The 27,682-nt window shown below is 47.9% G+C and overlaps 11 protein-coding genes across 11 annotated transcripts; 7 read left to right on the top strand and 4 right to left on the bottom strand.

Annotated features, from left to right (window-relative positions):
- Positions 1–433: 433 nt before the first annotated feature.
- Positions 434–6,138, top strand: RhiXN_02812 (mitochondrial escape protein 2; the record flags this gene model as incomplete). The annotated part of the gene is made up of 22 exons (XM_043322629.1): positions 434–615; positions 670–782; positions 859–907; positions 963–1,032; positions 1,083–1,207; positions 1,479–1,661; positions 2,553–2,715; positions 2,789–2,856; positions 2,911–3,021; positions 3,066–3,372; positions 3,425–3,751; positions 3,806–3,869; positions 3,920–4,081; positions 4,134–4,430; positions 4,481–4,651; positions 4,699–4,907; positions 4,957–5,005; positions 5,117–5,286; positions 5,362–5,541; positions 5,598–5,700; positions 5,748–5,813; positions 5,873–6,138. The coding sequence occupies 22 exons, from the start codon at positions 434–436 to the stop codon at positions 6,136–6,138; spliced, it is 3,435 nt and encodes a 1,144-aa protein (XP_043178125.1).
- Positions 6,139–6,995: 857 nt separating this feature from the next.
- On the top strand, positions 6,996–8,003 carry RhiXN_02811 (exonuclease; the record flags this gene model as incomplete). The annotated part of the gene is made up of 1 exon (XM_043322628.1): positions 6,996–8,003. The coding sequence occupies one exon, from the start codon at positions 6,996–6,998 to the stop codon at positions 8,001–8,003; it is 1,008 nt and encodes a 335-aa protein (XP_043178124.1).
- A 661-nt stretch (positions 8,004–8,664) lies between these two features.
- On the top strand, positions 8,665–9,995 carry RhiXN_02810 (alpha/beta hydrolase family protein; the record flags this gene model as incomplete). Its single annotated transcript, XM_043322627.1, has 6 exons — positions 8,665–8,875; positions 8,934–8,976; positions 9,040–9,165; positions 9,220–9,418; positions 9,471–9,496; positions 9,551–9,995. 6 exons carry the CDS (start codon positions 8,665–8,667, stop codon positions 9,993–9,995), a joined length of 1,050 nt encoding a protein of 349 aa, XP_043178123.1.
- Positions 9,996–10,141: 146 nt separating this feature from the next.
- On the bottom strand, positions 10,142–11,142 carry RhiXN_02809 (39S mitochondrial ribosomal protein L46; the record flags this gene model as incomplete). Its single annotated transcript, XM_043322626.1, has 4 exons — positions 10,142–10,294; positions 10,350–10,457; positions 10,508–11,028; positions 11,091–11,142. The coding sequence occupies 4 exons, from the start codon at positions 11,140–11,142 to the stop codon at positions 10,142–10,144; spliced, it is 834 nt and encodes a 277-aa protein (XP_043178122.1).
- A 246-nt stretch (positions 11,143–11,388) lies between these two features.
- RhiXN_02808 (D-lactate dehydrogenase cytochrome oxidoreductase) lies at positions 11,389–13,775 on the top strand (the record flags this gene model as incomplete). The annotated part of the gene is made up of 15 exons (XM_043322625.1): positions 11,389–11,790; positions 11,844–11,903; positions 11,952–12,012; positions 12,070–12,161; positions 12,215–12,245; positions 12,341–12,390; positions 12,456–12,579; positions 12,640–12,753; positions 12,803–12,900; positions 12,948–13,141; positions 13,201–13,283; positions 13,336–13,350; positions 13,401–13,505; positions 13,555–13,685; positions 13,740–13,775. The coding sequence occupies 15 exons, from the start codon at positions 11,389–11,391 to the stop codon at positions 13,773–13,775; spliced, it is 1,596 nt and encodes a 531-aa protein (XP_043178121.1).
- Positions 13,776–14,493: 718 nt separating this feature from the next.
- On the bottom strand, positions 14,494–14,998 carry RhiXN_02807 (The BTB (BR-C, ttk and bab)/POZ (Pox virus and Zinc finger) domain; the record flags this gene model as incomplete). The annotated part of the gene is made up of 2 exons (XM_043322624.1): positions 14,494–14,928; positions 14,990–14,998. 2 exons carry the CDS (start codon positions 14,996–14,998, stop codon positions 14,494–14,496), a joined length of 444 nt encoding a protein of 147 aa, XP_043178120.1.
- A 562-nt stretch (positions 14,999–15,560) lies between these two features.
- Positions 15,561–16,770, bottom strand: RhiXN_02806 (3-hydroxymethyl-3-methylglutaryl-CoA lyase; the record flags this gene model as incomplete). The annotated part of the gene is made up of 7 exons (XM_043322623.1): positions 15,561–15,743; positions 15,909–15,967; positions 16,025–16,052; positions 16,103–16,153; positions 16,209–16,214; positions 16,290–16,515; positions 16,595–16,770. 7 exons carry the CDS (start codon positions 16,768–16,770, stop codon positions 15,561–15,563), a joined length of 729 nt encoding a protein of 242 aa, XP_043178119.1.
- Positions 16,771–16,818: 48 nt separating this feature from the next.
- On the top strand, positions 16,819–17,247 carry RhiXN_02805 (glycoside hydrolase family 16 protein; the record flags this gene model as incomplete). Its single annotated transcript, XM_043322622.1, has 1 exon — positions 16,819–17,247. The coding sequence occupies one exon, from the start codon at positions 16,819–16,821 to the stop codon at positions 17,245–17,247; it is 429 nt and encodes a 142-aa protein (XP_043178118.1).
- Positions 17,248–17,828: 581 nt separating this feature from the next.
- Positions 17,829–23,708, top strand: RhiXN_02804 (glycoside hydrolase family 16 protein; the record flags this gene model as incomplete). Its single annotated transcript, XM_043322621.1, has 16 exons — positions 17,829–17,933; positions 17,980–18,402; positions 18,454–18,842; positions 18,899–19,029; positions 19,080–19,151; positions 19,200–19,328; positions 19,384–19,424; positions 19,479–19,487; positions 19,541–19,608; positions 19,660–19,788; positions 19,858–20,097; positions 20,170–20,588; positions 20,639–20,685; positions 22,386–22,638; positions 22,719–22,925; positions 23,119–23,708. 16 exons carry the CDS (start codon positions 17,829–17,831, stop codon positions 23,706–23,708), a joined length of 3,252 nt encoding a protein of 1,083 aa, XP_043178117.1.
- Positions 23,709–24,021: 313 nt separating this feature from the next.
- On the top strand, positions 24,022–25,067 carry RhiXN_02803 (uncharacterized protein; the record flags this gene model as incomplete). Its single annotated transcript, XM_043322620.1, has 4 exons — positions 24,022–24,078; positions 24,135–24,258; positions 24,317–24,591; positions 24,693–25,067. The coding sequence occupies 4 exons, from the start codon at positions 24,022–24,024 to the stop codon at positions 25,065–25,067; spliced, it is 831 nt and encodes a 276-aa protein (XP_043178116.1).
- A 411-nt stretch (positions 25,068–25,478) lies between these two features.
- RhiXN_02802 (cytochrome P450 family protein) lies at positions 25,479–27,276 on the bottom strand (the record flags this gene model as incomplete). The annotated part of the gene is made up of 8 exons (XM_043322619.1): positions 25,479–25,748; positions 25,824–25,909; positions 25,959–26,085; positions 26,139–26,210; positions 26,326–26,590; positions 26,645–26,833; positions 26,901–27,030; positions 27,078–27,276. 8 exons carry the CDS (start codon positions 27,274–27,276, stop codon positions 25,479–25,481), a joined length of 1,338 nt encoding a protein of 445 aa, XP_043178115.1.
- Between the last annotated feature and the right edge of the window lie 406 nt (positions 27,277–27,682).

Raw genomic sequence — 27,682 nt, 5'->3', positions numbered from 1 at the left:
GTTGCGTTTTACATTAATTTCAGTCATTAGGCGCTCGGCGCATGTTGCTACATGTATTTGCTCTTGGGGTTTCAATCGATATACGGATGAATATTGGAACACGCATATATGCGCTCTGTAAAATCATACAAGGCTCTGCAGAGCAAGGTGAAGCTCATCGGCGTTTGCCTTAGGTATTATCTTCTGGTTTCCAATTATAGGAGATAGCTGATGTTTGGCTCTGATCTGTTTTACTACATCGACGTCACACGAGATCTCAGGCTTGCGTGGTTGAGCAAATATGTACACCTTGGTTATCAAAGCTCGACAGGACGGCAGTAATATTCTTTTCAAGTAATTTCGCTCAATAGACGCCCATTTCACTATCCTTCCACAGTATACTAACCTCATTCAAACTGATCCAACCCATTTGCCTACCTCGAGTTTACGACCCATGGCTGTTCCTAGACAAACTAGACGCATATTTCTCTCCGAAAACCCCCAAGGTCATATCACCAAATCAACTTTCGGGAGCGAGACCGCCAATCTACCTACTCCCACTCCCGATCAAGTTATTGTTCGGACCGATTATCTTTCCCTTGACCCAGCCATGCGGGTATGGCTCAATGACGATGTGTGAGCATTTTTTACTACTATCAGTAAAATAAATTCTCAGTTAACTACGCTCAGAACATACGTCCCTCCAGTCCGGGTTGGCGAGACCATGCGTGGAGCAGGGGTTGGAACAGTAGTGCATGGGAATAATCAGATCAAAACAGGCGATGTGGTGTACGGTGTTCTTGGTTAGTGTTGGCTGTGATGATAGTATGATCTTGTTCTGATATATGATCTATGCCTGATCCGTGTTTCGTTTGTTAGGCTGGGCAGAGTATATCATTGCCTCAGCTCAAAGTCTTCGAGTGCTGCAGTGAGTTGGCTTAGGAGTGTCATAAGTAGTGCTTGATGGTTAATCACGATGTTAGTCCACCAGAAGGATTCACCGCGTTGGACTATCTAGGACCACTTGGTACTGCAGGAATGACTGCATACTTCGTACGCTCTGATACTCTGACGCCGATATTCTGCTACTGACGCATAAAAAGGGTCTATTCGAAGTAGGGAAGCTCAAAGCGGGAGAAACACTAGTAGTCTCTGCCGCCGCTGGAGGAGTTGGATCCCTCGTATGCCAAATAGGCAAGATCAAAGGCGCCAAAGTCATCGCGATCGCGTCCGGTACAAAATGTGCTTGGCTTATAATACGACCCGTGCGCCCCTGTTCAGCCTCGTTAATACAAGGTCTAAAATCTCGCCTCCAACATTATCAAAGAAAACATCGATTCCTCCAACAGTCTCACTAAACTCATTGGTAAAATTGGGAGATTTGTAGTCTAGTGCAGCATCGACGCCTAGATCGTTCGTGTGGGACTATATCGACCTATAATAATGCGGGGCTTAGTGATTCCAAAGGAATCAAGAATTACTCCTCTCTTATTACTCAGCGAGCCGAGATTCGAGGGCTTCGTCGTTTATGATTACAAGGGCCGATATGGAGAGGCGGAGTCCAATATGACCAAATGGATTAGGGAGGATGGATTAAAATACCAATACCAAGTTGAATCTGGGCTCGAACAATGCCCCCAATACTTTGAGCTACTTTTCAGTGGTGGGAATACCGGAAAACTGTAAGTCAAACGTACGACCAAGCTCATTTTATTGATTTGATATCCGTTTAGAGTCGTTAAAGTTTCGAAGGATTAAATAATAGCGATTATATGCTGAATTGTGTTGGATGTTTGGGCGTAACTGAATGTCACTTTGCAAGTCGCATATGCCCATAAAATAATGTCTTGGGTTGAACAACAATCATTCGCTTTGCTCCTTAATGCTGAATATCATAAATCCTTTTATGACATTAGGTTGATCGCATTCTCGCTGATACGATTGTGTTTTCTCAATCTGAACTTGGCCAATCAAAAGCTTAGGGCGTAAGAGCCCCCGCGTGGATTAGTTCTTAACCAGTCAAGCAATCAAAAACATGTATCACCATTAGCCAGTATATTGGTTACCGGTTTGATCGATTTCTCTTGATAGATTAACCCTCGGCCCCTCCAAAGTGCACGGGAGATCTTGCACAGACCTCTGGTGCTCTAGGTAACTCTAGAGTGTTCGAAATGAGTCACTCTAAAGGGCTTGGGAACAAAGGCAGATTTAGTTGAGCGATGTATTTATAAGTCAGGCTTGGTGACACTCTATCAAAGGATTGAGCAGTATTTGAGAGAACTTAGCTTATTTCATAAGAATAAGGGGTATTGAAGCAGGTCAAGTAATGAAAACTACATCCCCTCGGTCTCGAAAAACCCAATAGGTTGGTAAATCTATAGCTACAAAGAAATTGCCAATTACGATAGTTAAGCGCCGAAGTCTGGACGTCGATCATTTCAGGCTTAGGGCAAGGTCGGTCCTGAATTACCCTCCAGCATTCCCTCTGAGCCTTTGAAATTATTGATCGAGCCACTCTTATAGTTAAGCTTGTCATACGATGAATGTGCTATAGAAGCTGATTGATAATATAGCACTGGGTCGCTTGCCTCGATCATGGCGTTCTCGACTTTGAGGCTTCGAGAGCCCCCGCGTCTTCAGGTATTTGGTCGCATTTATCGAGCAAACATTATCACCCCTCAGAAACGACTATATGTCGACGACGCTCTGTCGGCAGAGATTAGTGCTAAGGACTCGGTAAGTTATTTTCGGCCGTGCTTCTCCTATATTGAACATGTGGATTGGTCGCAATTCTGGGCGGACAATCAAGACTCCTGGACGTAAGACGGCTTGGTTTTTTGTTGAGCACCTCTTCCCCATCAGGCTTAATAAATATGAGTGAGTTAATACCAATGCTCGATCCCTAGTCCAAATTGCTGAAATACGAGCTAGCCCTCGATACTACTTTGCTAATATGCGCAAAGAAGCAGTCATCGAGCGCGTCAAAAAAGTTCTTGAAAACACTGATGTTGACGGCTTTAAGGTTCTAGATATTGAGCCCAGGTATGTTCAATGGGGGAATGCCAGATTTACCTGACTTCGTCTAGGATCAAGGATGGGGGAGTGTTTGTACATTTTGAATACATATCTCCCTTGGGATCTGGCACGTCGGAAGACCCAGCGATTCGTCTAACAGAACTCAAGTCGGTGGCAGATTTACAAGCTGCTATCCAAGCGTCTGCTGTCAAACAAGGGGGAATTCCGTCCTGGTTGGGTTTTAGTGCTCCTCGAAAATTCTGGCTTGTGCGTGGGAGGCCATGGCGGGAAGATATGGACCGCTTTGCTTCGGCAACCATCAAGACCGAGTTCGATGGTCCAGATGTCCACCTCGAATCGTTATATGACGTTCTAAGGGTGAATATGCTGTGATCAATGAGTTTGAGATACTAATATTCGCTTAATCCAGCCCTACGGCCGAATCACTAAACTGGATCCCCCAACACCGGCCCCCGCCGGTACTTTGCGTAGTGCAACTGTGAGATACAACAGGGTCCATTCTGCTGTTTTGGCCCGAAATTGTCTACATGGTGTCAATTTGACTACGGACGGAGACGTTATCGGTAGATCTGGTCCGGGAATCGCGTTGGCAGTTGCCCCGGGGACAAAGCTAACGCGTCTAAGTATGCTTTATGATCAACCACTAAAGGAAAATGCCATACGAAACTGGTTAACGAGCCACCCAAGGATTGTGTTACCGGTGCTCGCCTTCTTGCTAGGAACCATCACTTATACTGTAAGTTCTGTATTATTGTGTTACCTACCTGGACATTCCATAAAGCTCTAAAAGGTATTTGATCCGGTTCGCGAGTTCTCCATCCGAGGGAAGGCCACCGATTGGTTCGCCTATGGAGGTAACGTCATATTCGTCTCATTACTGCATACGACGACAACTCCAATCTAGATTTTACATTTTACAAATGGCTCCGCGAGAATGCATTTGGCCGTATTGCTTCAACTTTGTCTGGCAACCGCTCCGGTGAAGGGGGAGCGGAGGAGCCCGCAATTTGGAGAGAGAGGAAAGATGCGAAAGCGACCCTTCGAGCGTATTTGAACGACTTACCATGTAAGTAGTTTCTACCACTAGCTCTGTTTCAAATGGTTACTATCTCCAACAGCCACGGTTGCGGTTATACATGGACCTGCGGGCGCAGGGAAGGGAGAGCTTGTCGATAGTATTATGAAGGAAAAATATAGGCCAGTTATAATCATTCACTTAAGTTGGAACTGCAACTCAGATTTGACTCGTAGACCGTCAATCATAATCGATTGTGCCAAGATATTGAATACCCCGAATGATTCGAGCATGATTCGCGAATTAGCTACACAAACTGGCTATTGGCCATACTTTAGCTTCCTGACATCTTTGAATAATATGATAGATCTGGCGAGCGTCGGCCTCATTGGACAAAAGGGTACGCATGGAACAACGTATATGCGATTATATGTTAACCATACAATACAGCCGGTTTCAGCTCAACTACCGAGTCTCAGTTGAAAGATATTCTCAATATCGCGACTGAAGCTCTTCGTCGTGTCAAAGAAGACCGCAAGAAGAACACCAGCCGAGGTGCGGAGCGCGCGCACATCATTTCCCAACGAAGCGATCGGGACTCTGTCCAAAGAGTGGTCCCGAGTGCTTCCTTGGCTCAGAATGCTATATCTGAGACGAAAAATATGCAGCTACGGTGACAAATGAGAAAGAAATTCTTCTCCCTCTCCCAAATTTCCCTGAACAGGCTCCAATTCCAGTTGCTGGCCGGAGTGGTCCTGAAGAGACCAAGGATGACCTTCCCATCGTCGTGATTACGAACTATCAACCACAAGGGGCTAAGCGTGAAGAAGTGCTCAATGTTTTGGCTGAATGGGCCGCGAAATTAGTAGAGGATAAGGTTAGTTCGAGCTGTCTTCAAGTTTGAAAGACAATAGCCCTGATTAAAGATTGTAACCCACGGGGAATTCTGTCTACTAGGTCGCACATGTCATATTTGTATGCATCAATAGAGAAAACACTAAGCGTGTGGCCAAAGGTAACGATTGCACATTGTATCGCAAGGTCCATGTGGATGACTGGAAATGCTTACAATCTTGTGATTTGTAGCTCTTCCATCAAAACCCTTGACATCCATTGCTCTGAGTGATGCTGATGTCAATACCGCGCGCAGCTACGTAATATCGAAACTCTCAAATTATGAGATTAAACAATCACTCGGCAAAGATGAACTCCAGGCTGTAGAGAATTTGGGTGGAAGGATCAGTGATCTTGATACGGTAAGTAGTATTGGAGGTGTATTCTCTAATGTCGGTTTATGAGTTGAATTAATGCTAATTATATCGATTTTTCAGTTAGTAAACAAAGTACGGAGTGGGCAGTCAGTTACCGATGCGGTAAAGGAAATAATTCACCGTGGCATAAGCGAGATGCGCAAGAATGCATTTGGCGATGACCTTGAAGATGCTAAATCTTTACCATGGACACGAGAGCAGGCTTGGAGTCTTCTAAGGGCATTGGCATCTGAAGATGAGGTATGTGATTTTTCTCCATAGTCAAGTAAGTCTAGATGTGAGTATGCGGATATTAGATTCCCTATGCCAATGTCCTTCTCGAATTCCCATTCAAGGGAGATGAGCTAGCATTGAGGAATATGGAGACTGCCGAATTAATTTCGATTGGTACTAAAGATGGTGAGCCAATACGAGTGTGATGCAAACTACCTCATAATATCCCATAGGTCTCCCGACAACAATCAAACCCGGAAAGCCGGTTTACAAACATGTTTATCGGCGCTTAGTTCAAGGTTTGCCCGTTACTTTGGATACGCCAGGTCTCTCTCTCAATCCAAATTGGCATACGCAGATGATATCTTCCGGGCGGTGCAAACTATCAACTTCAACGAGAAGTCCATTGCTACTTCACTGTCAACTATCAAGGCATGCGAGGACGAACTAACCGTACTAAAGGACATTGGATTGGATCTTGGATCAACGATTCTCGGTGGTAAAGGAGCTACCGGAGCCCGAGCGAGTTATCTATTGGACAAGATGTCGCAAGCCACGTCGAAGGTTGAAAAACTCGAGGCCGAAAACGTGAAGCTGAAAAAGATTCTGGCCAAAGTTCGATAGGTTTTTTTTATTGTATTACCATGTTTCACTTGGCTACTGACATGTATGCATCCTAAATTTTCTCGCGCGATCAGTTCTTGAGTATGCTACTCTCGTGTTTCTCGTCAACGATGAATTTTTAACTTCGTTCTGAGTGATTCCTTCAGAATGTTGTTCGCTCATGCTCCGGTATCCCCCTCATGAATAGTAAGTTTATATAACCTGCTATGGCAGTCGTGCCCGGTTTCCGGTTTACTTAAAATACTAATATATAATTCTTAAATAGTCCAATTATTCAAATTTGGGTAGACAGTTATTCTTCATCCACTCAAAACATAGATGCCCCATAAGACTCGATAAAATGACTAAACCGATCACCCTGATTGTGTTAGTATGTTGGCTCAGTGCACATCACCCTACAAGCTGTACCAGGTTCCTGGAAACCACAACATCTCCCCAGGGCATCTCCACGTGGTCGAGAACGAATTCCTCAGAGGTGCACGTTGCTGGATCCGAACTCTAACTTTGGTCCCAAACCGCGTGGGCGTCTGAAGGGGCGAGAACATCGGTTCATGTTCGGACTGCCGGTAACATTACCTTGGTATATAGGGGGTTAGTGCGCAGCGGTTGAAGCTGCGCGGTTCAACCTAACTCGTCCACCCGAGTAGTACCCTCCATACAACCAGTAGTCCGATAACTGCATCGAAGTCAGTAGCAAGTCACTGAGGGTAAACCTACCCATGATGCAAGGCAAGTTTAAGTTGACCACCAGGCAGCATCAATGTGGCTTAAATCCTATTCAGCCTCACTGGAAAATCGAACGTTTGGCGTACACTCACACTATCTCTTTTACCATATGTGGTGAGTCCTGACATATTATGTTTAACGAGGTGCTGAGAAAAGATATAGTCATTCTGTGCCGCCGCATCCTATTCGGGATATTCAACGATAGTCCACGACCTTCATTCAATGAATGGTGCCAGAAAGGAGGCGCACATACCCCCGCTAGATTGTCATATATTGGCCACGATGCTTTTGATTTCCGCATGTGCATCATAGTAGCATTCATGCGCGAAGCTCTCGACCACGGCAGAGCTAAATTCTTTTTCGAGTTCTACGCTACGTTCGGTCCCTCTGCTATCTTGCCTTTCATTGAAATGCGGAGAGCTGGGTATCGAGTTCCTGTGGTGCTAGTATCGATGCTGATCCTAGGAGTTCTGTATCAGATATTTAGTGGCGCAGTAATACTGCCTCTTTGGTGGACTATTCACCTACTGTCTTCGGGCCAAAGGGCTATATCACTGCACCCACACTACATCGAAGGAACCTTTATAGGCTATCTCCTTGGGTACCTACTGGTTTCCACCGTCTTGGTGATTTCTCAAACTATTACCGTCAACGTTGTGTGGCAAATCTTTCCGGTTTCAATTGTTGCCATTCAATCCCTTTATTTGACGTATCAGCATTACGCACAGGGGGACGCTCCAGAATGCTCGTACGAAGTCCTCCAGTTGGTCCACATCACGAACTTCTGCTGGTCAGCAATTACACATGCGTATGTTTTGTTCAGGGCATTGGTATCAAATGCACCACTCGCCTCACTTAAGCATGCATACCACCCGACATTCTCTCCTAGCTCTCTATCTCCAGCGACGTCTGTAGCACAAAGCTTCTTAAAGTGGGATATAATTTTTATCACGGGCACTACTTTATTTGCAGGAATATGGCTCTTACGTGGTGTTCAATCAAGACTCTTGGCCATCGGATGGTTCATCATTGGATCAATCTTCTTTGGGAGTGGGGCAGCATTATCGGGCATTTGGATCTGGAGGGAGAAGGTACTGGAAGAGGATCGGCGAATGGCCAAACAAGCAAAATCGGAATGAGTCCTGGCGACTGCATACAAGCGGATAATTGCAAAAGTAAGTATCCTAGACCCTAGATAATATCACAATCCACTAATGATATGATCTAGGTCGGGATACAAACGGGGGTTTTGGTACTTTATGCGTGCTAAATGTTATCTCTAGATGTATGTTTGGTATGAGACTTGTTCAGTTTTAATAATGTGCTTATGCATAACATATAAATTTGCCTCTTTCCGAGCACCCATTTGCCAACCACGAGATTAAATGGCGTCTCCGAAAGTACCTGTCGCAATCCAGAGTAAATCTCTGGGAGGCGAACATCAGTTGGGGCAGAGTGAAAACGACGCTATCAGCCGATCTTAGCCTAATTGACTTATGCCGAGACTACAGACAAAAGGGACTCCGTATTTAAACCAACATGGGCAAATCAAGGGCTTGCGTCCGCATGATTAACCATTCTAATAAATGGCGGTCACCAGACCTATGTGCAGATACAATTGCGAGGGGTGTTATACCGCCAGCGAAATGAATAAAGTAGATAGATTTAGTATGCAGAGCGAGTCTTGGGATATACGGTGAGCCTAATGTCAAACAAGACCTCTGAATCGCACATAGTATCTTGTGATTAGATTTTGCAATTGGGGATGACAAATGTAATATGCGCATATCTGCTTACGATATGGTACCAGAAGCACGATCTTCGGATCCAGCTCGCGTCTATGCTGAGACACGCCAGAATGGCATGCTCAAACTGACTACCACCATGTCATCTACACAAGCCGAACGCAAGACCATTTTCGATAGCAAAACGCTGACGAAGAAAGGCCTATGCCCTGTTACTATCATCAAAGACCAGGCGTCCGCCGTTGAAAGTCATTCCCTCTATTACGGTGTGTGGCTAAAGGTGGGTTGATATGTAGGATTGGGCATTAATTGAGGTGTCTACAGAACTTCACGGAAGAGGTCCGGAGAAAATATTATGCATTATGGGGTAAGTACTACTTGTTTGGGCGGCTAACATCGTCCTTCTGACCGATTCCGTGATCACGAGCAGGTTGAATTCTAGCTCTTTTAGTTGGCAACATCAGGTTGAACACTTTGGACCACTCGAGAAATACTCGATATTAGTTTTTGATAACCGAGGAGTAGGGCACAGTGATGCGCCACGAGGGCCCTATACGTACGTCTGGATGTGCGCTGACTCTTTCGATCACTCAGATATTACCGCAAATAGGACAAGCGGAATGGCAGAAGATGTGATCACTTTGCTCGACCATATTGGCTGGACGGAAGAGAGACAGCTTCATGTTGTTGGCATATCTATGGGAGGCATGGTTGCTCAAGAATTAGCTACTCGCATTCCACGGCGTATAGTTTCCCTTGTCCTGGCGGTCACTAGCGCTGGTGGCCACATTTGGAATAACTTCCCTCCTGTAAGCTTGTTTCAATTCGTAGCTCCAACCTCGGGCTGATGTGATGCCTTAGTGGAAGGGTGTTTCGACGCTGACCAGGTGAGAATAAACGCGTTGATGATCTTATCTCCCGGTGAATTGACATGTTGCCAGACTTACCTTCGTTAAGGACCCCGCCGTTAAAGTACAGATGATCATGGATATGGTGTTTCCGCTATCCTGGCTTGCTGGGCCCTCTGCCGCAGACCCCAAAATAACTAATAGGGAAGCACAAACTCGGCTTTACATGACCCGAATTCTTGCGACAACGCCACAGACACTTATGGGAACAGTGTCCCAGATGGCTGCAGGTCTTTCGCACAGGGTGACACCAGATCGACTACGCCAAATTGCGAATGATATTCCCAAAATTGTGCTCGTTACTGGAGACGAAGACAATCTGGTCCCACCCCAATGCAGCGAGTGGATCAAACAGTGCATGGGCCCGAATGTTAAGCTGGAGAAGTGGGAGCAAACCGGGCATGCCCTGCAAATTCAAAGGCCTGAAAGGTTCAATGCGCTCGTAGAAAAGGTGATAGAGGAGAGTAGGGCATTATGATTTCAGTCGGGTAGATGATTGAAAGATCTTAGATAAATGCATGCATTAATAAATCATCGTCTACGATGAGAACCACAGTTTGAAGCCGCCGGTATTGCTCCTAATGCCGCCGGGATTCTGCGGGGTGCAGCACCAGATGATGGATTTTAGCGAGACGAAAGCATCTCGGATATGGATGTCCAATACTCTGGGGAAACTTTTTCCTTTATTTCTTCGGTCGTTAGCCATGCGAACTCTTTGATGGACGTCCCGTTGGGCTTCGCTTGGCCCGCAAATATATGAGCTTTGAAGAACAAAATCTAGATTCACGTATCAGGATGGGTTAGAACGTTGGGGCTTTCACAACAAACCCACCGTGCTTGATCCTGACTTAGAAGACTGATGCACGCCAATTGGATGCCTGCCAACAATCCAAGTGTCCATATCTGGTCCACATTCCGAATGTAATTCCTCGAGAGCCGTCTGTTCTCGTTTAATAAGGCATACATCCATAGAACCAGGAAGTAACTCACGGCATGTAGTGCGGCCCCTTGCTTCGCGGGACCTTGAGGCAGTCTCCAACTATCGAGTCCTTTTACGAGAAGGTACAAGTTCCTGTCCCCCTTTCGGTTCAAATTTTTCACATCGCCTGTTCGATCAGATTCGTGCTCACGAGGGAGCGCAACGACGTCCTCTGTCTGGTTCATCGAACCAGTTTTATCCTCCTCCAGGTCCTTCAGTAGGCTTTCTCCAAATCCTTCTCCAAAGGCCTCTTTTTCTCTTTGGCTTTCTTCAACAAAGAACTGTCGCTCCGCAATGGCACCTTTCTTGAAGTAGAATTCTCGCGGAAACGGGTTGGATATTGCTCGTCCAATGCGGGCTTGATAATCATAGTACGCCTGTTCAAAAGGTGTGGGAAGTGTAGTAAGAATGGGGGAGCGGTTGAGGAGTACAGAAGCTATGATAGGCGAGCTAGGAGCCGAAGAGCTGCTGTTGGATGGAATTGTGCTAGCCTGAGTGGATGGGGAGCTCACAATCGAGCGTCGAGTGATCGCTAAGTTTGGCAGACAACTGTTAATGTGTTCATATTTCCTGTGTTAAACAGCTTGCCTGTACATGTTCTCCTCCCCGTTCTTAAGCCAGTGGTAGACACTAAATGAGTGGACATTGTTACTGGTGAAGACTCAAGTCACGAGGACTGGGAAATTTGGTGCCGGCTTGATGCCTGACTTGATGCCGCCTGATGCCGCCGAAGCAGACGGGCCGGAGCTTCCTACGGTTGTCGGCTATAAACATCAGCATTGCTCACCCAATGCAGAATTTAACAATAGTTGCAATATAAACCCCGAGGTTGAGGTTAGCACCCCACTTTCTGGACGTGTTCCCTACCCCGTACTCGGGCATCAAATCTAGGATGAACACCACTCTGATCTCGTCGGCCGCACTCAACGTACGGCGGCAGTTGCGGCCGACGGCACAACGTGCCTTGACAACATCGAGAGGCTTGGCGACTTCCGGCCCCGCTCCGAGACGCGGATTTGGTCGAGGTTTGGTTCTGGCTGGAACTGCAATTGTAGCTGGGTCTGTTGGTTATGGCGTTGCGCAGGAACCGCAGCATGACCATCGTTCAACCTACCGACGTCGTATAACAAAACTTCCAGATAACTATGGCTCGGAAGAGGACTTTCGTCGAGGAGTCGAAGAGCTGCGTTCCCACTTTACCGAAAATGGAACGTTTTCAGTCAATCCGGATGTCCTACATGAACACGGTTTCTCGGTGAACAGCTATCACGAAGGAGCACCCCACAGTGTTGTTGTATATCCACAAAGCACTGACGACGTGGTGCTGATAATGAAAGTTGCGACAAGATATCGATGCCGGTTACACCCTACAGCGGGGGGACCAACCTGGAGGGTGGTACTCGTGGGGTTAGTCACAAATGAATTGGTAGTCGACAAATCACTGATTTACTGTAGCACCCACGAGGAGGCATATGTGTTGACATGTCCGAGATGAATAAAATCATAAAAATCAATGGTACTGAGTCGCTTTATCTTTTGCTTTTACTACAACTAACGAGGTATTTCTTCTTAGAGGCCGACTCGGACCTTGTATGCCAGGCGGGAACACCTTGGATGGAAATTAATGCTACTCTCAAGGAAAAAGGCATCCCGCTTTTCTTTCCGGTATGACACCAGGTTACGATACGTTGTCTGACAGATCTTGACTCTGGCTTTAGCTTGACCCTTCCCCCGCAGCAACAATCGGGGGTATGATTTCAACCGGCTGTTCTGGAAGCAAGTGCATTTCAACTTTTATGGTGAACGCACATCTCATCACCGGTTAATTCCCTCTCGAAATGTAGCCAATGCCGTGCGATACGGTACAGCCAAGGCCGAATGGTTTCTCAACATAGTTCGTAAGCCAATGTGCATTATTTCTTCAGGTGTGCGTGCGTATTAACTTGTCGTATTGTATAGACTGTGGTGCTCCCCTCTGGTGAGGTGATTAAAACACGAAGACGAGCCCGTAAATCCTCGGCTGGCTTTGATACTACGAAAATATTTATTGGAGCTGAAGGGACCTTGGGGATAATCACAGAAGGTAAATCAATCCCAACCTATCGGGGTCTAAACTTTAATTTATTTACTTTCCCCTTCCTAGCTACAATCAGGTTGACACCCCTTTTGGACACTAGCGTTGCTGTCTGCCAATTCCCTAACGTACGAGATGCAACCAAAGCTGTGGTAGAGATCATGAACAAGGGGGTTCCATTGCGTAGGTCTTGAGACATGGAGCAATTATTGAGATATTCATTAGACTTTAGAATGCATCGAACTATGCGACGATGACTTCATGCGTGCAACCAACAAGTACGGTCAATCAGAACGTAAATACCCTGAAAAAGATTCGATATACTTTAAAGTCAGAAATTGTCTCTAACTCTTTTCACTTCATTAATTTCTTGATAGTTTCAAGGACCACCTGAGACTATCAAACGCAGTGCCGAAGTAGCTAAATCCATTGCCGAAAAGCACGGAGGGACTGGGTTCTCATTGGCTGCTTCGGAACAAGAGGCGGCAGATCTCTGGGCCGATCGAAAGAATGCGCACTACTCTGGGCTAGCATTACGGCCTGGAGCAAAGGGTTGGGCAACCGATGTATGGTAAGTTGGTATGCGCGAGTATTAAAATTCGCTTGGGTAAATCGGGGGCCGTATGATAGCGTCCCGATATCCAAGTTACCCGAGTTGGTATACAAAACTAAGAAGGATATAGTGGAATCCGGGGTTGTATCAACAATGGTTGGTAGGTGCAATCATCCAAGTGTCGTCAGCATGGTTTTTAATAGCTATTTCAGGACATGTGGGTGATGGTGGGTCTAGATCCTGTATTGCAATGATTTTGGTCAAACATTCGATATAGGAAATTTCCATACATTGCTCCTGTTTGAAAATGACAGGGAGCTAGAGCTTGTCAAAGGGATTGTACATCGAATGGTAGAACGTGCGATAGCACTGGATGGAACCTGTAAGCATATGTTTCCTTGAAGAGATTTTTTTTAATTAAGTCACAATAGGTACGGGGGAGCACGGCGTAGGGGTCGGTAAAAAGAAATACCTGTACGAAGAGCTCGGAGAGGGTACTGTCGAATTGATGAAAACGATCAAGATGACGATTGACCCACTTAACATTATGAATCCTGGCAAGGTAAGGCTTCGTCAATGTTACTCAACGCAACATCACTGATAGTGGAATATATAGCTTTACCCCGACCACCCCGACCAGTCCGATTATTGAAGGCGGCCGAGAGATAAAGTCTAAATGATTGATAGCCATGCTGTTGATATAGACTGATGATACATGAAATGTAACCCCGATTGGTTCAAGACCAGAATGTGGGCCTGAGCTATGTTCAATGGAAATGCAGCAAACCAAAAAAGTTCTTCCCCTTTACACTATAAACCAGATGATCGCCACCATCTCAATAAATTCTCTCATTTAACTTGTCTCCAAAATATGTCCAGACCATACTGGCCCAGTCCTCCCACACTGCATGACTTCTCAGCTGAATCTGTTGAAAACACTGCTCGCAAAATGTTTCTGTGCCTTCATGGTCATAAGGCTTGCACAAGAAGCCAATCTTGAACACTCGCTCGCAGCTCGCCATGGGCTCGCGAAACAAGATATCCTGTGCCTGGTGTGCCCAAAATGTTTGCCAAGAGACGGACGAGTGGAAGATATCGATATATGTAGATCGGCATTTGTCGCATATTAGTTTCTCGGCCAACGTCTTGTCAGAAAGATGGGTCAAGTCCCACTCGGGTGCAAGAAGGTTCATGGGATATAGGTGGCTAGTGAATAGCGTCCGGGTTATCATCGCCCGTCTTTTAACCAGTTTGGACACGAGGAAAAGAGCCGATCTGGGGTCCCGCCTCGAAGCGATAAACTGAGCCATAATTCGTCGTCGTCCAAGTCCAGCTTGCGTATACACTCATCGTAACAAGCGTCGGCTATGTCACAAATCCATAAGACTTGCGACATCGTAAACCTCGAGCGGATGGTTCCTCATGTAAAGCGTCGACGTCTCGAGCCAAAATAAAGACTTTAACCAGTCAGTCATGGGCTCGATCTCGTACTTGCGCGCAATCTCGAACCCCTTGACTGCGAGATCAAAGTTCTCGACCCCCGGTCGATGTTGGTGGTACAAGAACGTGAGCATCAGTCGGATCGTTTGGGCGTCTTCTGTCAGTTCTACCACGCGCTCGCCGCTCCCGACAGACATGAGATCTTTAAATATGGGCGAAGTGACGCTGAGTACGGTCGGGTGGATGTAGAATTCAATATTATCTTTTGAGCGAACGATGAATTCGCCTCCGTCATTGGGCCCAAAACCCTTGGCGGCCTCGCATTCGGTCTGTTCAATGGATTGCCAACTTGATGCTTCATTCGACTAGCACACATAGATGGGGACTGAGTATAATTCCAGCTGATTTCCGGGACGAAATACCGACCTCGGCCATTTTGTGATCGTTTGCGGGTTCGGGTGGATGTGTGAAATTAATCGAATGATGTGGCAATGTTGGTGGCTAGCGCTAGACATGTGTAACCGGCTTTGGTTAATGATGACATGCTCCGAAACGCCCGGCTGTAATAAAAATTAAATTATACAAAATCATAATCCAATGCACATCCCAACATGAGAATTTCGAACTTATCAGAAGACTTCTCAAGTGCCCGATGTATTTAATAACCCCGCCGAGGAAGTTGCTTGGCAGCAGCGATGCCGGGTAGGCCCCCCGATCCCTGGAGCTTTCGACGCATGTGCGCGTTGCACACATGTACACGAACTGCGGGTAACGAGAGCTCTGACATCATGTACTTAGAGCACACATCGAAAGAGGAGCATGACATGACGCAGCACTGTCAAGAAAAAGAAGCATCCGCTATATCACAACACCCATCCTTCCAAAAATATCTCGGGTAAAAACATGATTTATTAACCAGTGCTCGGCAACTATACAGTAGCTGGAGAGAGAGAGAGCATGGATAAATCGGCCCCACTTTGCTCCACTGTATGCGCATCTACTCCAAAGACTTGACCTCGCGCCCCCCTTTTCCTCGCACTTCTTTCGCCAGATGGGCTTTCCCTGCTCGACTCGAGTTGTCACGCTTGAGCTCTTTGGAGATCCATGCTCCAACTCGGACGAGTTCGTGTAGATTAATACCGGTTTGGTAGCCGCATCCATGGAGAGCATGAACGACGTCCTGCGGAATGAGGACCAAAACATATTTGATGGGTTATTCGGTGAGGGAAAATAGTAGTGCGCACGCGCGTGGAATCAATGTAAAATATCAGAGGGTTGATGGGTGCCAATAATCATGAGTGATTGAAATTTGGGGATTATCGGAGAGGGAGCACACAATACATACCTCTGTAGCCACGTTTCCTGTCGCACCTGGTGAATAAGGACATCCGCCTAGGCCGGCGACTGTGGCCGCATTGTCAGTAGAAATGAATAACAGCCATTGCGGGGTAATGTACTAACCCGAGCTATCAACAGTTCTTACCCCAGCCTAAAGATAGCCATGAGGGTAATAATGAAGTAAAGATAAGAACCACTCACCTCGACTGCAGTCATAACATTCGCAATACCCATCCCAAACGTATCATGATTCTATGAGCGGGGTCAACCACCGACCTTGCCGAATTTCATCCAATGAAAACCTTACGTGGGCCTGGCAAACTTCTGATCAGCCCCTCCGCCCTCGCACACATACACACCCTGACGATCGCTCTTATTGAGGACTCACAGCCAATAATTCCACTTTGGTATCCTTCACGACCTCGTTCAACATCCGTTTCATACTCTCCGGCGTGCCCGTGCCGACCGTATCCCCCAAACTAACCTCGTAGCACCCCATTTGAACGAGTTCCTTGGTCACGTCTCGCACGCGTTGGGGGTCGGTGGCACCATCGTAAGGACATGTTATGACAGTACTTACGTACCCTCTTACACGCAGGTTATTCTCGAGAGCTCTGTACTCGCAATGATCGCATATTAGATTTGGGCTGGGTCGGGGGAGGTTCCCCCTTTATTTGCGTTGAAAAGACGTACTTTTGGACCACGGGTGCGAGTCGTTGGAGGGATTCTTTGACGGTCGCGTTTGTATTAGCTTTATTGAATCCGTCGGATGCGGCTGTGAAGACGGCGATTTCGTCGGTAAGCGGCTGGGCGGTCGGTTCGAGCTTGGTGTTTGCGAGGAGGTCGAGGAGGGTATCGAGGCCTTTCATATTAGGTACCAAGACAGGATAACGCACGTCCGGGAGACGGTGCATGTGATGAATGACTGGGCGTACCCGCCATCTAATCCCAATCCCAATCCATTAGTATTTTTTATTTCCAAGAAAATGGGTGGGCTTGCGAGGACTTGCCTGGGGAACCCATTTAGGCGATACAAAACTGCCCGCCTCGATGATCTTTGCTCCCGCCGCACCGAGCCGGTTTATCAACTCGACTTTGACTTGCTGTGGGATCGCCGTGGGTTCGTTTTGAGGCCGTCTCGAGGACCTACTTCGACAATGCGAACAAATTTGTTTGTGGATGCTGTTGCATATCTCCTCGATAGTGCATTCACGCTAGGAGCAGCCAACACCATTCGTCGAGACATGGTCGTAGACATGTGCATTCTTCGTCATTATTATTGGCGCGGTCCCAAGTCTGGTGACTGGCAAGTTCCGGTATACATTATGATGTGCAAACAAGTATAAACATTGCCCTCTTTGAGGATTCACACATGCCAGATGGGAAATATGAAAACGCTGTGCTGCAGATCGGGGATGTGATGATGGCCAGGGGCAAGGAGGCAGGGCACGGTATTTGTATTGTATTTTTTTTGCGTGCGTTAGACGCTCGGGGGGGACTCGAATGGCACTGCCATTGAAAGCTTGGCCGAGCCGGTAACTGTGCGCCTAAATTGATGATGAATGCGCCTAATTTACGTGAGGGAAAAATTTACGCCCGGAAAGCCAAGATGAAAGTGTGGTGTGGCTTATCGATGTGTAGGACGTACAAGTCGTGCGCGTGTTGTGGGGGAGCAGGTGGGACGGAGCGACAAAGGGCTGTGTTGAGGGGTAAAAATAGGACACGGTGTACATTTTATATTGGATATACAAGTACGGAACGAAATTAATATGGATGAATGCATGCATTGGGGGAGCTTGCGATAGGGAAACAAGCGCCGGCCCTTGGATAGTTGACAGGCGCGAGACATCTATCAGCTTGCCAAGGACAGACGGTATCGCCAGGCCAACGAGGTATTTCGCGGCGAACAAACAAGCAAAGATAGAGAATGGGAGAATGGATCAAAGCGGATATCGGGGATTGGCGCACAGCTGGGATCAAATGGGACAAGAACAGGGGCAGGGACAAATCCACGATGAGTCAGCAGCGGCTAGTGCGACCATGGAACGCCCGATAGTGAATTTGCGCGACACTTGAAGACTCCGTCGACCGAGTACGAGGTTGTGTTTCCCTTCCTTCCTCGTCACTCTCTCCGTTCCCCTGTCCCCCCGTGCGGCCCGTGCATGGCCTCTACCGCATCATCATCGTCGTCGTCGTCATCGTCGCCTGAGCCCCGTATGGCGCCCGGTGCACCCGCATACAACCCGGTGCCGACGTCACCGAACTCGCCCACGACACCGCTGGACCGCACAGTGAACGGAGCACGTGCATCGACACACGTTACTCGGTCGAGTCCGCTGAATCCGAATGCGGAAATCCCTCAGCGTCGGTCTCGTCCTCCCTCGGCGGGTTCGTCCAGACTCAACGCCGAGCTGGCAGAGGTCAGTCGCACCAGCACAGAGAACGATCCCCGCGCGACAATTGCGCACTTGTCGTATAGCCACAACAGCACTCTTCACGCCGTGAGTCCACCCTCGGCATGGCGTGCTATTGCTCATTCTCGAACTGCACAGCCCCTGCGTCCCCCATCGACCGCGGTCAACAATCGGTTTTCCACAATGTCATCCGCAGGCTCCATCCTTTCATTTGCCTCGGACTCCAAATACCCAGCTGCCTATCACCACGCGAACTTGTCCGCAGTCGAATACCTCGATCAGGGCGACGACTGGGCTCCGCTCTACGAGGGTCCCGAAGACGACGATGCACTCCATACCCCAGATCCAAAGGGCTACCGGGAAAAGTTTGCATGGAGCGGTCGAGGGCTCTTCAACGTTGGCATGCTGCTGCTTGTCATACTCGCCCTCCTTGCTCTTTTCATCAGCTATCCCATCGTCAGCTTTCTTCAGAACGGCCCCCTCAAGGTCCCCGCTAGAGTAAACGCTACCGGCCAAGTGGCATCACTGTGCGCTTGCTCATTTTCACGCGCTAATCAACCAAACTCATTGTCTCGCCTTGTAGCACACGCATGCCTGATTTAGTAGACAAGGACACCCCCCAATCAGCCATGACACGCACGGGGTTTGACGGTCAAGAATACGAGCTCGTCTTTTCCGACGAATTCAACACAGACGGCCGCACGTTCTACCCTGGTCAGTCCTTCTCCAACATCCCCATTCCATCATGACCAATCCTTCTTTAGGTGATGATCCCTTCTGGGAGGCCGTTGATCTCAACTACTGGGCCACCAAGGATCTCGAGTGGTACGATCCCGGTCAGTATTTCGCATTCCAAGTAAATAATCTACTAAAGTTTCCCACAGGCAACGCAATCACAAAGGACGGCAGCTTGGTCATTACCCTCGAGCAGGTGTTGAACCATGACTTGAACTATCGCTCCGCTATGCTTCAATCTTGGAACAAGTTTTGTTTTACAAATGGCTACATTGAGTGTGGGTCATCACTTTTCGCTTCATGATCCTCGCATTTGACACCTGTCACAAACAGTCAACCTGTCCCTGCCAGGAGAAGCCAATGTCCCAGGATACGTGAGTGATTTTTTTTCTTTGTCCAAAACGATTATCTAATTGCCTTGTTTTCAGTGGCCCGGAGTACGTGGAGTAATCAACTCGTATGAACACACCTAATCCATATTTATTTCTAGGCATGGATTATGGGTAACCTTGGACGACCGGGCTATGGTGGAACAACCGATGGCGTGTGGCCTTATACGTAAGCCTGAGTAACGGATGACGACGAGCACAAGCTAATCGAGAGTAATAGCTATGACTCTTGTGATATTGGCACTTTCCCGAACCAAACGCGCAAGGATGGCACCCCGGTAACCAATGCCAGTGGTGGGACGAAAAAGTACGACTACCAGTTGTCTGTGCTGTCTGGCCAAAAGCTCTCGTGAGTTCAATCTTCCGCTTCTTTCTAATCTCGGAAGTTCATCGCCAACTGACATCTGTCTGTCCCTAGCGCCTGCACATGTTCTAATACTCCATCGAGTGAACACCCCGGTCCCAACCCATCCACGGGGCGTGGTGCACCGGAAATTGATGCCCTCGAAGCACAAAAGAATAAGCAGGGTGATGGCGGTCGAGTGTCTCAATCAGCTCAGTTTGCTCCTTTCAGCTACAACTACACCTTTGACGAGTCGGCCATCCAAGTCGAGGATACTAGCATTACGTTCCTGAATGACTATCGAGGCTCTGCTGTGTATGTTGTTTTGGTCTTGCCTACCGTTTTCGGACATGACAACCTGACCTTTTTTCTTCTTTGATCGCACAGCCAACAGGCTGTTTCGGGCTTGACCACTCTGCCCGAGGATATCTATCAGTTGTCACAGGGCAACTTCCAGACGTTTGGATTCGAGTATTACGGGAACAAGAATAAGCGTTCGGATGGGTACATTACTTGGCTCGCCAACGGCAAAAAGTCGCTCAGCATGACTGCCGCCGCGGTTGGTCCCGACGCCATGGCCGAGATTTCGTCGCGGCCGATTGCAGAGGAGCCCATGTCGATCGTCCTAAACTTGGCCATTTCCGAGTCGTTCCAGAAGGTCGATACCGCCAACTTGCAATTCCCCGGCTACCTCAAAGTTGACTATGTTCGCGTGTACCAACGCAAGGGCGAGAAGAACGTTGGATGTGATCCAAAGGATTATCCCACTGCCCAATACATTAATGATCATCGTGATGTTTACACGAGTACGTTTGTTATTGATGGCTGTGAGCATGTGTTGATCGACTCGTTGCAGATGCCAACATCACCAAATGGCCAACCGCGTTCCCGAAGAATTCGCTGGTTCGTTTCAATTCACTTGTCTATCTCGACGCTGTGCTAACTCTTTTTTGCAGTATGATGGGTGCATTAGTGCTTTTTTGAATTTGGACATTCAGACTTTTTTCTTTTACATAAATGGACTCGCAATTCTCACTCATACAATCGCAATTTCGTAGTCGTAGCCTTACCCCTGGTTGTGCACTCTTTCTCTTGAACTTTATGCTCTCCCTTTTTATTTTTTTTTCCCCGTATCGTTGCCCTCTTTCTCATTTTTCTATCTCTGGCTCTTCCCCGTGTGCGAATCGACATCATAGATTTTATTGAACTTTGCATCTATTTGCGATAAATTTCTTGGACTCGTCGTGCACTCGGGGGGTTTACATTTTCCGCCTTTTTCCTTCCCTCCAAAAAAAGAGCCTATTAATCAACGATATACGTTTTACTTTTGTGTCCATGTCTTGCCATGTCGCTCATTTCGGTTCGGTCGTTCATTGCGCTAATAATCCGGTCCTTTTTTGGTTCCTCGTGTCTGTGTTTTATGTTTTTCTTTTTTTCTCGTCTGGCGTGTTAGATAGGATATTGGGTATGCTAAATTATCGAATTGTACACGCGATGATCGACCTAGACCGAGTCGAGGCGCCGGGCAATAGAGTTGATGTGGGTGTTGGCAGCTGCAAGGAACGACCCCCGCCGCCACCGGGCTCCGTGACTGAATGCACTTTTACCTCACCGAGAGAACATGACTCTAATCGGGATGACCAGTGTACAAACCCAGCGAATCTATTTGTCCGAACAGTGATCGCAATTGACGCAATTCGCAAGCTCTCAAGGGACCGTCGACCTTCCCGATCCAGGATCCGGATTTTTCATTGATCGTCGCTTGCCAGTATCGAGGGAGGACCCCTTGTGCGCATGTACCTTTTCTTTTCCCCTCTTGCTGACCCCCTGTTTGGCCTGCACAGCTCTACGATGTCGTACCTGATCGCGATCGCAAAGTTGGTTTATTAAAGCTAAATGATAGATAAATTAAAGATAAACGAGTGATGACGGACTTTCTTTATTGTTCCGGCTAAATTTCACCGGTACTGAATGCTGCCCCCAAGTTCGATTCTTCCCGGAAGAACACATTAAGCCACAAGGTCTGTTTCTGCTCGGTAGCACACACAACACACTACGTATTAGGCACTGTTGTCCGTTTCATCTCTCGGTTCTGTGCCCAGCTAGTTGACGTTGCTACGACGGATCGGTCCATTTCCGTACGCCCTCGAGTGTCCAAATTCTACAAATGACGGTACACTTTTGAAGAATTGTGATCCGCCCTGATTTTGAGTTTTTGGGATTCGCGGCACATTCGCGGTATATATTGTGCCCTTGGTGGGTTCGGGTTTGGTTCTTTGCTCCCTTCCTCTTCCTTCCCCCCTCCCTCGCCCGCTTGTTGTTGCTCCAGTGTTTGGAGAAAAGTCATTCTTTTTTTTCTGTCGTTCTTTATTATTTTCGAGGAGCAGCTGGGAGGGTCAAGTTTGAGTTCGAGGCGCATAAATTGTGGAAATTTGGGTTTACTACATATTGGACGAGTGAATTCAATGAGGTGCGCTAGAAAACAAGTGCAATTAATTTCGAACACGGCTGATTGATTGGGTGGGTTACAAGTCGTTGGACAATGTCTGATTCGGATATTTCACGTCCACCCGGTCGTCGCGCTCGCGGTCTTCTACTTCTAGGAGCCGTACCGCCAGCTCGACGTTCAGTTCCACCGAGTCGGAGGGCGGCCTGATACTACTACTACCGCTACGTTTGTTCCGACCACAACCCCAAGCGCCACTGGACTCTTGACCGCGTCTGTCCCGGTCCAAACGGAAACTACCAGTTCTAGTTCGCTCTCTGCATCCACACCCATCTCGACCACCAGCACGAGCGACAACAGCGGCGCCGCGGGTCCTCCTGTTGCTGCTATTGTAGTTCCCACGATACTTGGTATGTCCACGCTCCGAGAGTTTCAGCTTGATAGGAGGATATGAAATAATTTAACCCGCCTCCTTCCCTTTTGCCCACAGGTGCTTTCGTAATTGGGGCTGTTGCATTTTTCTTGATTTTCAGAAGACGTCGAAGAAGAAGAAGCAGCAGCGGGTCGCCGTACATCACAAGGCACGAGCCAAAGCGTCGAGACACCCATCCACAGCCAACGATCCAAGACTCTTCGCTCTACCTCGCATCCAACAAGGAGCCCGAGAATGAAAAGGACACGACGCCCATGTCTCCCAGTTCGTCCATCGACTGCGAATCTTGCGATCGCCCAAGAGCAAACTTCGTTCGTCCCGTGCTTCGTCTTCCATCTTCATCGATGACCGGGACGACGTGACGATTTCTTCGCGCTCAAACCATTTCCGGCCATTGTCCTTGGGCGAGCCACTCACGTCGCGCGGGTTGCAATCCCCTACGAGCGCCACTTCGCAGCCGACACCTTTGTTCGATCGGACCCATTCAAACAGGGCCGTTTCAGACCGTCAGCTGCCCACCATACCCGGAACGCCCTCCACGCCTCGATTCGCATTTTTCACTCCCGAGGAGCAGGATGGGGAAAAGCTCATTGCGCAAGTTCAGCCGCAGACGTCGAAATCATTTCGCTTTCCCGAACTACGACCCGGAACTCTAACCGTTCAAGTCGTTCTGCGCGCTCCAAGACTCGCAACTCGACGCCCCCTACTCCTACCGGGTCTCTCCCGCCGCTATCGCCCCCACCACCCATCCCGCTCCCTCCCCTTCCCGGCTTATCCGACCATCTTGCCAAACGCGTGTCGACGAATACTTTGAGTGCTCCCTCTCGACCTGGGTTCATGGATTCTCGCCCTGTCAGTATGCAGTCGGCGTACTCGGTCCAGACGCAGAGATTCAGCCCGAACCTCTCGAGTTCGCTTTCGCCCGATGTACTAGCCACGCTCGAGAGGCTGAAAAAGCGCATATCCACACCTTGGTCAATAAATTCCGTCGATACTTATCAATTCACAAGACAACTGCGCCGCCGACTGAAGAAGCATAGGCGCTAGGACACTTCTCCCTTCCTCCCCTCCCCCCTCTCCCATCTCACCTGATTCTTATTCGATCGCTAGATCGCTTTTTTTTTCAAACATGTTTGTTGTTGCGCATTTCTGTCTTTTGTTCGTATTCGCGCAATGTAGGATTTCCTGTTGTTATGTTATTTCGTGATTGTTTGTTAACAGGGACCAATAGTACTAGTTTTACCACATCTTTTGGCGCGCATATATCCAGTCCCACCAGCGTAAAGGACGAAGTTTGGCTTGTTTGCACCGAGGCACGCCGATGAGCGGGTCATATTATTGTGCCCAACAGCTTCCACTCATGCCACAGAACTTTATGCCGATCAAATCCCATAACGCATGCCCAATTAGCCATCACGTGCAACACCGTTTCCGATCTCCACTCCTTGAACCTGACCATGACCTCAGTGCTAGTCCCTCTCTGCCTTGCCTGTGCCCAAGAGCTCTCTCCAAAAGCGCTCGAGTCGAGTTTTCGTACACCCTGTTGCTCGCGGTATATCTGCGACCGGTGCCTATCAAGAAACGCCCGTTTACGGAGGTATAATCCCTGTTTGAACTGTCTGGTGGGGTTGGATTGGTTCAAAGTGCGAGCGAAGATCGGCCGGGTGGAGATCGGCCGGTTGTACAGCACGGAAGAGATAACGAGGCCGAGACGTTTATCTTGGGAGATTCCGACGAGGAGGATGACTCGGGTTTGGCACCGAAGCATGTCAAACCTGACGCCGTAGATGATAGGCCTCCGACTCCACCAAAGGTGCTCGAGACTACAGAAGTACCAAGTGTAGCAAACTCTGCTTTACCTCAATCGTATACGTATTACATCAAACCTCGCGACACTGTGACTGGAATCGCATTGAAACACGGGGTAGATGTGAGTACACCGATTCGTAGGACCGGGACCAGCGCTCCGTTTATTTATCGCATAGCGACGTAGCCACGACAGCTTTGTGTGCTTAACAAGCTCCCATCGAGTACTCTTACGACTACACCACACCTTTTACATATCACTCGTACCACACTCCAGCTTCCTCCAGGCTCGCGTGCACCATCCCCCCTCCACCCGACCTCGAACAACGATCCGAGGCTCGCGCAAAAGAACGCGCGGGAAAGGCCTTTCAGGCGATAACCAAAGAAACCGACTGGGGTATCGCTCAAACGTATGTATCGCTACTTGAAGTGGAAGATGTCGATGTAAAAGAAGGAAAGCGACGCATGATTGATACTCGTTCCAAAGAAGGGAAGCAAGCCATGGCCGTTGACCGGTATTTGGATGATAATGCTTGGGAAGAGGAACAAGAAAGGCTGGGTTGGTCCCGCGCATCGAACCGTTTCCGTACTTCGATCTGAAAGGGAAGGAGAATGTGGAGTGTAATAAAGAAAGCGCTTCAGGTGGAAGTTTAGGCTGGTGGAGGGGCTGGTGTCTGGGTCTTCGTTAAAGCGGTAAAGGCTGTAGGTGTAGATCTTAGGTCCGGGTTTATAGCTAATGTTTTAGTGCATCTATTTGACAATGAATACTAGTACTAGCAGCTTTTATGTGGATTTGTACGAATCGCACCCGAGGCATGGCTTTGTCATGGTAGTTATATGCGCATGAACCCAAGTTACTGTCGCCCTTCTTGAGCGCGCTTCTTACTTGATCCAACAGACACAAATTGACAAGGTTCTTTGAATCCTCGGAGCGAGGCCTTATTGAACATTGAAAGGTAGTGTTTGACTGAGAGTCTGTAAGTGCCCATGCTCTCGCTATGCATACTTCTCCTACCTCACTAGACCACCTGTTCTCACAACTTGGGGTTCGATCTCATGCCCGTTTTCGTCTTTAGCCTTTGTGATGTCCATTGTCGCAACCAGATTTGCCATCACGAGAAAAATCGTGGCATCCGCGACAGTGTTTCCGGGGCATATACGCCTCCCAATCCCAAAGACAAACTCTCTGGGGTCCAAAGGTGTAGGGCCCGGTTGGGTTCCATCGAATCTTTCTGGTATGAAGGCCTCTGGGTTTGGAAAAATCCGCTCATCCCGAGTGATCTACACACATGAACAGTGTTCGTATTTACATGTCAAAATGTGTCAGGGATGAATACCATAAAAAAGACCACGTACTGCATAAATGTTCGCAAAAACGGTTGAATTTGCTGGTATACGGTAACCCTGGTACATGTCCTCGCGTTCGACTCTATGTGGTACCGCTAATTCAAAGGTAAAATCTAATCGAAGTCATGACCAAATACAACGTACTCAATGGCGTGACGGGGTACCACCTCATTGTCTCTAGTAGTATGCACTCCAAGTAAGGCAGCTTGGGCCGATCGGACATCGTAGGTAATCTATCGGTGCCAACCACTCGATCCATCTCCTCACGCGCCTTTTGCAGGACGTCGGGACCATGGCCAAGATAAAATTGCTAAGCGTGCTGACGGTCGTGTGTGATCCAGCGTTGTACATGGACCCGGCCGTCCACTTGGCCATATCTGCCATGTTCATCGTTCCCTATTGAATCCAAGAGGTCAGCAAAAATGAGGGAACGGCTTTGCCTTCGTTCTAAAAAAAAAAAGGTTGGTTGGTGTGTTTGAGGTCTGGGTTCATTTCAAAGGTCCACACGCACCATCTGCTTTCGTACCCATTGGTATGGCTCCTCGACCATCCGATAAGGGAGCTTGCTCCATTCTTGTGCCATAGCTTTGAACTTCATACCAGGTAGCCAGGTAGGTAGGAAGCGTAGGAATGGGTAACTGTCAACCAGATATCTTCCCGCAACGCCGGTAGTAGACATGGAAGCGATTGCTTCATCCGAGATGGTCACAAAGGGGTCACCCGCTTCTTGGACTTGATAGCCATAGGTTATTCTCATGATAATCATACCGACTAACCTGCGTTATTAATTAATTAAATTTGTACCCCTGCGAGACATGATTTGAGCTTACATGTTCAATTGTTTCGCAAAATCTTCAGGACTATTGAGGAGTCTTTGCAAGAATACATGGACGTCCTTAGTTTGTCCGCCGTGGTATTTTAAAACAGCCGTTTTACTGAAGCCCGAGTTGGCGTACTTTCTGTATGCCTTCCACCTTTTTCCGTGCCCAGTGAATGCGATCAGCTTGCCCCACCCCATCCTGAAAGTTAAAATGGAAATCAGATTTCTGGTCAAGTGATAGTGCATAGTATCAATGCGCGACGTACATGAGGATCATCATCCTTCTCGGGCGCTGGGAATACAGAGCCCCTCGTTTCTCAAACAACTCCAAGATCCCTTCATACGACGATAGAATAATGATGTTATTGGTATGCACACGTAGGTGCACGATATCACCTAAACAACGTTATATTTGCAGCCAAGCCCCAATGGAAAAAAATTACCATAACCCCTTGCCCACTCTGTGAACTTGAGCCAAGGATGTCCTTTTGGCATATCCGCAGCATTTCCCGAAAGCCATGATTTTTTGGGTGGACCAGGGGGCAGAGGCAGCCGGTTACGTGTGTATAATTTGGCTGTTATCAATGTCAAAGCAGATAATACGGCGCCAAGACTTAGAGTACCAAAGGATACTGAATTCATAAGAAAGACCATCAGTCGACAAGTTTGTGCGTCAAGATTAAGAAGAACACAACAAATGATGACTATATATACACGGCCAAAACCAGGGCTCTGGTACCACAGTTTAACATTCCAAGAACTTTCAACCAAAGCCCATATAGTGTTCCGTAACCACTGGTCTGTCTGGCAAAAATCGGTTATATCGATGCATCGTAACTTGTCAGCAGAATCACACATGGAACATATGCACTGGATTTCCCCTTTGGGCACGAATCTGATTACCCAAATACCATGACGCATACAATAATTGACATGACCTCACTTGGGAAGCACCTTGTTAGCCCTTCAATACAGCACAACTATATGTTGAGTCTAAAAGTTCTGTGGGATCGTCCTCTTAAGCCACCCCTGCCCTCCAACTTGAAAA

This window comes from Rhizoctonia solani, chromosome 3 (genome assembly GCF_016906535.1).
Source record: "Rhizoctonia solani chromosome 3, complete sequence".
Lineage (NCBI taxonomy): Eukaryota > Fungi > Basidiomycota > Agaricomycetes > Cantharellales > Ceratobasidiaceae > Rhizoctonia > Rhizoctonia solani.
Note: the sequence above shows the minus strand (reverse complement) of the source record. Positions and strands in the feature narration are given on the sequence as shown.